This window comes from Trachurus trachurus (assembly GCF_905171665.1).
Source record: "Trachurus trachurus genome assembly, chromosome: 16".
Taxonomy (NCBI): Eukaryota; Metazoa; Chordata; class Actinopteri; order Carangiformes; family Carangidae; genus Trachurus; species Trachurus trachurus.
Genome location: NC_139902.1, coordinates 18,270,560 through 18,280,196, shown reverse-complemented (window position 1 = coordinate 18,280,196; position 9,637 = coordinate 18,270,560). Strand labels below are relative to the sequence as shown.

Sequence of the window (9,637 nt, the reverse complement as noted above, 5' to 3'; positions counted from 1 at the left end):
TTTATATTTACCGTTTGATCCCCCTTTTTCTCACAGATGGAAGTCTTTGGAAAGTTTTCTTCCCAAGCGTCCCGTTGTATCGCTTTCCTCTGTCTAGCCCACAAAAAACTACAACTCCCGTCACCGCTGCTTCGCAATAAATCGCCATATTTGTAGTTCTCCCCGCCGTTCGGCTCAGCCGTTTGACCTGACTCAAGAACTACATTACCCATAGAGGACATGGAACTAACCGGAAGCACCGCTCGCGTTTCCGTGGTCACAGCGAGATCGGTTCGCCGTCGGTTTCCTGCTGCGGTGAGAAGAGCGGCGTCGAGACAGATTGGGCAGACTGAGCACCAGCACCATCACCTCCACCTCCTCCAGAATAACTCCACTGTACAATGAAACTGTTAGCAGCATCTCCCTCTCTGGATTCCCGCTTCGTCACGGTTGTACTGCTGGTAAGACGCCCCATCCTCAGCTTTGTGCCCGGCTGTAACAGTTAGCCACTCCGAGCTAACGCTGCTTAGCTGCTGCTGCTGCTGCTGCTAGCTAACCGATGTGTGTGTCTCTGCTGGCTGGATGGCTGGCATGATGAGACGTGGCTTTTCAATTAAAGTGGCAAAGGTGACCAGTGAGCCGGTCACCGGATCACCGTGCGTGCTAAAGCTCCGGGCATTTACCGGGTTCACCCTGAACGGGCCTTTGAACCGGGTTTCACCCATCGACCTCCATAACTTAATCGAGTTACACAGCTGTAGTGTCAACTGAGCCGGCAGTGTTGAGTAACGAAGGCTGTGGTGTTAAAAAAACAGCCGTAATCCACCTTATATAATCAATGTGTTTCTTATTTGTTTGATCCAAACTTTAATAATTGAGCAGAAGTAGGACAAACTTTGTTGGGAGTGAAGCAGCTAAGCATGAGGTGCTGTAACATATTACTGCCAGTCGACGGGTAGGAGCCAATTGCTAGCTCGGTTAGTTGAAACCTCATGTTAAATGAATGAGTTGGCCTACTTTGTTATCTTAGGTTTAATATTTGCTGTTGAACAAATGCACAAAGTTGTAGTTGGACTCTGTGTCTGTCTCTGAATGATGCTCGCCGGTTGGTGAATTCCTCTGTTGTGGCTCATTCTCATTGGCTGACAACCCGGAACTAGACAGCGCAGTTTGGGCCTGTAATGAAAACTTGTAACTTCTCTCTCAGCTCCTCAGAAGTGTGTTAACTGGTTTAACCGCTGCAGCTGTGACATTTCTGTTTGCCAGTGAGTCTTTATCATGCTATGTGACATATAGGGACATCACAGGCCCTTTGTTCTTAATGTTGAGATTGTTTAACTTGCAAAGGCACCCAGGAAACATTTATAAAGCTCTGCAACAATAAACTTAGTTCATCAACAAAATATTTAATAATATTATATTTAATAATATTATAATAAACACATCTAATATTTTATTAATTAATGCTCCCAGCCTCTTTCTCCATCACAGAAGATGGTAAATTGAATATTTTTGGATTTTGCACTATTGGTCTGACAAATATGACCTTATAAGGACAGGTCAGGTCATCAACATCACCTTGGGCATTGGAAAATTGTGATGGGTGACTGTATCTATTTTCTGATATTACATAGATATAGCAACTAACATATTAAACTAGAAAACAATCAGCACACTAATAGATAGTGTTGGTTGTAGCCTCCAATGAAACGTTCAATCAATTGACAGAAGAATAAGATCTAATTATTTTATTAATTTGTTAAAATATTAAACATTCACTTGGCCAGCCTCTCAAATGTGGGGATTTGCTGCCTTCCTCATTCATTTATCATTGAAAATTGAGTATCTTTAACAACTAAAGCTTAATTCTCTGTCATAACATATTTAAACAGCACTAATCTAATGAACAGAATTACAGTTAAACACTTAATTACTGGATTGTGTGTGTGCACACAAAAGTCCACCTCTTCCTGTTTGATTATTTGCTTTCTTCTTAGAACTGGTTTCCGTGCTTGTCATCCCCTCAAGGAGGAAGAAAGACTGTCATAGTTCCTGTTTGATGAGGATCTCAGACTAGACACAGTAGTTAAATAGGTGGCACTAGCAGAAGTTTAAAGCATTGTCATCAAGGGCCATGGGTGTCAATAAAATGCAGACAAACAGGATTATTATACTGACATTCCTGTATGATAATTTGGTAACAGAGCGAAAGAGTTTCAGTATTACGGTCATCTATCCTGTCAATGTGTTCTTCTGACATGATACTTGCGTTGTTAAACATAGGCTCTTTCCAGATGAGAGTTAATTCAGGCTGCAGTCGTATATTTGTTCCTCTGTGTTTTCAGTTGGCAGTCAGCACCTCTCCAGCTTTCTCTCCCTCATTCACTGGAGAGTGAATACCATTTTAGGCCTTAAATGTTCTTTTTGCCAATCCCTTTCATACAGGATCTCTTTATACAGCACTGAAATCAGAGCAGGGATTCAGAAATCTCCTCTTGGTACATTATAATCACAACCTTATTCTTGTTTGAGTGGACCAGTGAGGATGGTGAAGGAGAGATGAATGGTTGTCGGCAAGATATTATTATCCTAACACAAAATACAGCTCTCCTGGCAACGATTAATTTCCGTCATATATGGCAGTGAAGATGGCAACTGTAATTTTCACTTTTATTTACTTAATTTTTTTCTTCCAGTTTTGACATTTACCACACAAGAGCTACTGTGGTCTTTGGGGCAAGCTATGTTTAAGGACCAAAGCTCGATTCATTGATAACACCATAAATAATTGGATCTAGAAAACTCTTTAGCACCCTGCCCAAGGTATAGCTTGGAATTTGATTGGAATCCCATTATTTTTGCTATTTAATATTTAACACATAATTGGTTTAGCCTATGTTTTTCAACAGATAAGAGAAACTAACAAAAAGAGGATGTTCAAAAAGTGTGACCATATAAAGTGACTTCAATATTATAATACAAAAGTGTGACCCAAAAAAGGGAAACGCAAGTGTCCATTTCCAACCTACATCACTGAATACTTCAGTCAGTCAGTTGGCCTTCACCGTTCTACATTGTTAGAGCAGGAAGCAATTCTTGCAGTCCTGTGCATGATAAGGAAATAGGTATTATCTTACTATCGTGGCTTATTAGAGGGTGTGAAAGCCAATGTCAGCTGAGTCGGATTATAGATTCACAGGTTCACTCGTATGTTGACAGACATGTTTGTTGACTGTCTTAAGTAAACTGTCTTCAGTCTTGAGTCTCCCTCCCCTGCTGTGTTATCTCAAGCAGCATATCTGTGTTTTATGGTGTAGTGGCTGATCTGTCTTTTACCGGTGTGTCTGCAGGTGATGGGCCTCTCTACTCCAGGACTAGCAGAAATCACCAGTCTGGACTCCGGGAACATCGATGACGTCCTAAGTAAGACACTTTACTCATTGGAGATGTCTGAAATGGATAGTTTGACATTTTGGTAAAGGTGCTTATCTGCTTTCTTGCTGAGAGTCAGAGATGTGAGCAGATACCACAACCTTATGAAGCCACAGCCAGAGTCACTTGATATTATTTCCTTGTGTTTCTTTGCTATCTCACTATGGGTACGAAAGCAAATAAGTGCATTTCCCAACTGCTCACTATTTTAACTCTTAACTAAAAGGCTGAGAAGCAAAGTTATTTATTCCTGGATACCTGCCATCACACAACAGTCCCTACTGCCCATATCTATTGCTGCCCTGTCAGGGTTTTGCCCCTCCTTTCAGAGTTTCATCTGATATTCATCATTCATCCAAATTTATGTGACCATGAGTCACTGGTCATACGTTTCTGAAACAGAAATGCTCCTTTGAGCGTTTTCCTCCTGTTGGGGACAGAAAACTGGGCAGTTTAGGAATAATAAGACTAATTAATTAATTTTAGTAGCAAAATATACATAAATAACTGCATTCAGTAATGTGCAATGTCTTATATTTTTATCCTTGCAGATAATGCTGGGGTGGCATTAGTGAATTTTTATGCAGACTGGTAAGTATAATGTTTCTGCCACCAATACTGTACCTCTACATATACATGTGTGTGTGTATAAGTTAAGATTTGCACATGATGCCGACATTTCTTATGGATTCCATATAGTCCCATAGATATGATTAGATCAGTGGCATTTATTCCAAACAGTTTCTGAAGTAATAAAATGAAAATGTAGTTAATTTACTGACAAATTAAAGAGAGCCTCTGGACCTCACACCGCCTTCCCTCACTGCGCCTGCAGGTGTAGATTCAGTCAGATGCTCCATCCAATTTTTGAGGAGGCATCTAACATCGTACGGGAGGAGTTCCCAGATACCAAGCAGGTGGTGTTTGCCCGCGTCGACTGTGACCAACACTGTGAGTTCTATTCACCTTTTCAAGTGTTTATTTTTCTTTCTAACATTGTCAAGAAAAGTACCAATCGACAACATATAGATGCAAGTGATCCATGCACTTTTATTGATCCCTTTTAACGCAAAACATGAAAATACAAGACATGCTTATTACAAGATTTATGTCATAATGATCTGAAAGTAATATTAGTCTTTTTGATGCTGAAACTGGAAAACTGATGTATATTTCACTTGACAGTTGACATAAATGATGAGTCTTTTATGCTTGTAATTACTATTATTTTTTCATATATAGTATGTATTCTAAGTATATGTCTGATGTCCTCAACTGCTATAACACCCCAGTTATATATATATATATATATATATATATATATATATATATATATATATATATATATATATATATATATATATATATATATATATATACAAAACAAAAAGAAACACGCACACTCTGACTATATTTGATGCACATATGTACACATAGATGCCCAGCACACCAAAGCGCAGACACATAAACCGCCAGCCTCAGCCTTTTGAGATAAAGCAAATTAAAGAGAATTATTGATGACCTGCAAACTGTTTGAAGACTAATGACAAAACTGCTGCTTCCTGTGAAGACTGGAGGCTTAGAGACACCCCACAGGGAGATTGACACCTGCCACATGCACACACAAACACACACTCATTCATTGTGTGCAGAGAGAATATTTACTCTTAGCAGGGGGCAGCTTTCATGTGGGAGATCAGAGCTCCGAGCCGACTGAAGGCAGTGTTTTCAGACCGAGGTTTAACCGCCATCTCTGTCACTGCGCCGCTCCTCATCCGCCCATCCCCATGTGTTTTTTTACTCTGCCTCCCCCTCTTCATCAGTTGCTTAACTTTCTCGTCCACCTCTGTGTGTGTGTAGCGGACATCGCCCAGCGGTATCGCATCACCAAGTATCCGACGTTGAAGTTGTTCCGCAATGGGATGATGATGAAGAGGGAATACAGGGGTCAGAGGTCCGTGGTGGCCATCGCCGACTTCATCCGCCAGCAGCAGGTCGACCCTGTGAAAGAAATGCATTCAATGGAGGAGATTAACACTCTGGATGTACGTGAGAAAAACACACGTGCTGATGTGATTTCCACATGATGAAATAAAGTCCCATATCTGTTATTGTCTTGACTATTTTTCTTTCCTGTTGAACAGAGGGCCAAGAGAAACATCATAGGTTACTTTGAACAAAAGGACTCTGATAGCTACCGCATATATGAAAAAGTTGCTAACATCCTTCGAGACGACTGCACATTCTTGGCTGCCTTTGGGTGAGTTACAACACCATCTTTAGACCCGACTGGAGATGATATATTAGCCATTGTTTAAATGTTCTCCCTCTGTATATGCTAAAGTTTTCCCAACGTCCTTTTTTCTTCCAGCGCTGCCTCTGAGTCTGAGCGATTCAGTGGCGACAACGTGATCTACAAACCCATGGGCGAGAGTGTACCTGACATGATCTACCTCGGCTCACTCACCAACTTTGACCTGACCTACGCTTGGACCCAGGACAAGTGTGTGCCTCTGGTCAGAGAGATCACCTTCGAAAATGGAGAGGTTTGTTGTCTACGTTTTTTTGTAAATTTTTGGACTGAAATTAGATTAAAATGGATATGTAGATGTACAGGTTTGAGTTGTTTCAGTTGAAAAACAGTGTGGATAGTCCATCTGCTGAGGCAGAGAAAGGCCCTGACTCTTTGGTGTGTGTGTTTGTGTGTTTTCCAGGAGCTGACTGAAGAAGGTATCCCTTTCCTGATTTTGTTCCATATCAAAGAGGACACAGATAGTTTAGAGAAATTCCAACACGAAGTAGCTCGCCAGCTCATCAGCGAGAAAGGTGAGTGTTTGTGTGACACCTTTACACCAGCTAAGATTGAGATTAGCATTAGAAGCCATTCTGTACAGAAAAAGTATTTGTGACGGTTGTTTTGCTCTCTCCCCCTTTAGGCTCTATAAACTTCCTTCACGCAGACTGTGAAAAGTTCCGCCATCCTCTGCTCCATATCCAGAAAACTCCAGCTGACTGTCCCGTCATCGCTATAGACTCATTTAGGCATATGTATGTCTTCCCCGAGTTTAAGGACCTCGCGTAAGTACTGCCTATCACTTTGTCCAAAACATGATATTGTTGTGCACGTGGATGTGCAGTTTAAATGTGCTTCAAATAGAGCATGCAGTGTTATTTCATGTCCGTGTCCTCCTTCCAGACACTAAAAATCAGGGGCAGCCGGTAACTGTTAATTGCAAAAAGAAAAACCCAAATATCAATGAAAACTCCTGTGATTAACAACATGAATCATCCACTTGTCAGACAGGTGTGATATATTCAGCGGGTTTTGGACATTTTTGAACAGTTATTGCCTGATGGTGATGAGCTAAATTATATCATTTACCCCCTTGTGAGGAATTGTTCATAACAGGATCTCCTTAAATGAAGTTAATTTCATTACACACAGAAACGCACACACACACACGTCGCACACGCACCACAATCCACTGTGCGCCGAACACCAGCGAAATGTCACACCTCTTAAAATCTGTCCTTTATGAATGGGCCAGGACACCAGAGCTAATGTGACGTGATTTGGCACGTGCAATAAATGCTAAACTAATCCAGTCTAATCTAATTTAATCTTATTTATTCTGCCCCCCTCCACTGCGCCTCCCCCGAGTCCCCAATCAGAGACTGATCAGATAGACAGAAGCCCCGAGGACTGACCAGCCTCCACAATCTAATTGCATCACATCACTGCATGTGGCACACAGCTTGTAATTACATTAGTGTAGTGTATGTTATATATATATATATATATATGTGTGTTTGTGGGAGTGTGTGTATATGTGTGTGTCTGCATGCTGTCCTGACACACAGGGTTATCTGTGACTGGGGACCGGCTCCGTCTGTGCGATATGACAACAGCACATGACCTGTCGTTAATAAGCACACTTTACAAGACACCGTTGATATGGATTAATGCTTCTTCGTGACATGTCCTCGGAGACTCGTGTCCTCTGCCGCTGCCACAAACTGTTTTGTCTCATATCAACGTTGAAGTCTGACCTGCTCTGTAGTTTGTAGGAATGCCTTTGTCTGGCACAGTTAATGTGGCTCATCCAAGATTCACTCATACAAATGATTTTGCTTTTAAAAGGCAGGTATAATAATGTGCACATACACAACACTTGAGAATGAAGACACAAAGGAAACGTATTAATCTGTCAATTATGTCGCAACCTGCTACCAAAACGTTTAACATAAAAATAGGTGTATGTCGTCATGGCTTGTTAATTAATTGGCAGCCCGGTGTCTCGTGCTGCAGCTCCGCCACCACGGATGCGTAATGGGTGAACGAGAGGCTAAATTGTAAAGTGTTGTGTCCACTGATGTCGGAAAGTACGTGCACCGAGGTCTAAAAGTGTCAAACCATTGCCTCTTTGAAGCTTAGAGGTGTGAAATTCACCTTTCTATTCTTGGTTGACATGTTTGTGAATGAGACTTGCTTCAGATAGATCAGAACATGTGCACGTACTTGTGAAAAAGTGGAAGTCGGATTGAAATGTGCAAAAAGTGTTTGCAGAAAGAAGAGCACGACAAATCCAGCGTATTTGTACAAACAAGCCTCAAGAAAAAAGAAATCGAGATTCATGTGTTCTTGCAAGATGCTTATTGTATTTCTCTTCTTTGTGTGTTCGTCACAGCGTCCCCAGCAAATTGAGACAGTTTGTGTTGGACCTTCACTCCGGAAAGCTTCACCGAGAATTTCACCACGGTCCTGACCCCACGGACAGCACGCCTGGACAGGTCAGGGAGCAGCAGCAGCAGGCACCACGGAGTCTCTAAAAAAAAGTTGAGTTTTCTCTGTCATGCAAAAAATGTGACCGTTTGTTTTGTGTTTGACTTTTGCCGTCAGGAGGAGACGGGAGGCGAAGTGGCCAGCAGCCCCCCAGAGAGCTCGTTCCAAAAGCTAGCACCCAGCGAGACTCGCTACACCATCCTCCGGGACCGCGACGAGCTGTGACCTCTGCAGCCTTCCAGTGAACCTGTGACTCAATGCCACGCCCCGGGGTCAGGGAGGGGGTTAGGGTTGGGACAGGCCAGCGGGACAGAACAGCAACACCCAACACCCTTACTGAAGAGTGGAAGATAGAGAGATGGAGAGGAGGAAGTGGAGGATTAAGAGGATGAAGAAGGAGGAGGAAAAAGAAGACATGACGAGAAGAGCGGAGCATAGTCCATGACACAACTATGTTGGAATAACCTATATTTTCATAACTCTTTCACGTACAGTTTTTATTTTGGATTAAAAGAAAGGGGGGTAAAGAAGAAATGTGTGTGGGCAGGGGGTTAGAGGCATTAGGACATCAAGAGAAGCGTTTTTACTTTTATTTTTTGGAGCTTGTAAATATGTTTGTGCTACATGGGAATCGCATTGTTGGTCTAAATTAAATGCAGAGTTTTCTTTATTTTATTCTTTTGTTTTTCACCACCCTGCTATTTGTAGGAAAAAAAACAACAACAGAACAGTTCCCTCACTCCAGTTGTATGGTTCTTATCTGTGGGTAGTCCAGTTCAGCCTGTCTGCTAGGAGACGCTTATTTAGTCTCACTGACCTCATGGCTGCATCTCAATACGACCAACTCTAGTCTAATTCATTTATATAGCACAAGTTACAACAATATGCCTGTTTGAAGTAGCTTTATCTCCATATCTTCTCCGTACACACTCACACGGAGCTCTGAAGGAATAGAAATACTTGTTAAAGTTAACAAAATTTCAAGACTGACTTGAGAAAAGAGGATAAAGAGACAGAGCTACTCCAGCCTATTGAGATGCACCCCTTCTCTCCCTGGTACTAAATGATAATAGATTATGATGTCTCTTACAGTGCCTGTAAAAAATATCCTCCCCCTGGATCTTTTCATGTTGCTTTTTTTTTTTTTTTTTTTACAACACTGAATCACAGAGGATGTAATTGATATTTTTTTTCCAATCAACAACTACAAAAAACAAACAAACACTAATGTCAAAGTGCACGCCCGCCCCTTTTCAATCAATCGAGTCCCCACCATGAAGCCTGCTGGTGGCAGCATCATGCTGCGTGGAGGCTTCACTGCAGCTGGCCCTGGACAGCTCGTGGTGGCAGAAAGAGGAAATACAAAGAAAATTTAAGAACATAAAGCCAAATTAACACAGAAGTGGAAACAATACAAACAACCCTGTTGTTGTTCCTGATTGA

The 9,637-nt window shown here is 41.8% G+C and overlaps 1 protein-coding gene across 1 annotated transcript; it reads left to right on the top strand.

Annotated features, from left to right (window-relative positions):
* The first annotated feature begins 259 nt into the window (after positions 1–259).
* Positions 260–9,633, top strand: erp44 (endoplasmic reticulum protein 44). Its single transcript, XM_083989401.1, has 11 exons — positions 260–440; positions 3,330–3,402; positions 3,963–4,002; positions 4,247–4,362; positions 5,272–5,456; positions 5,556–5,671; positions 5,783–5,957; positions 6,126–6,237; positions 6,348–6,489; positions 8,100–8,202; positions 8,312–9,633. Exons 1-11 carry the CDS (start codon positions 381–383, stop codon positions 8,417–8,419), a joined length of 1,230 nt encoding a protein of 409 aa, XP_083845527.1. The 5' UTR covers positions 260–380; the 3' UTR covers positions 8,420–9,633.
* Positions 9,634–9,637: the final 4 nt, after the last annotated feature.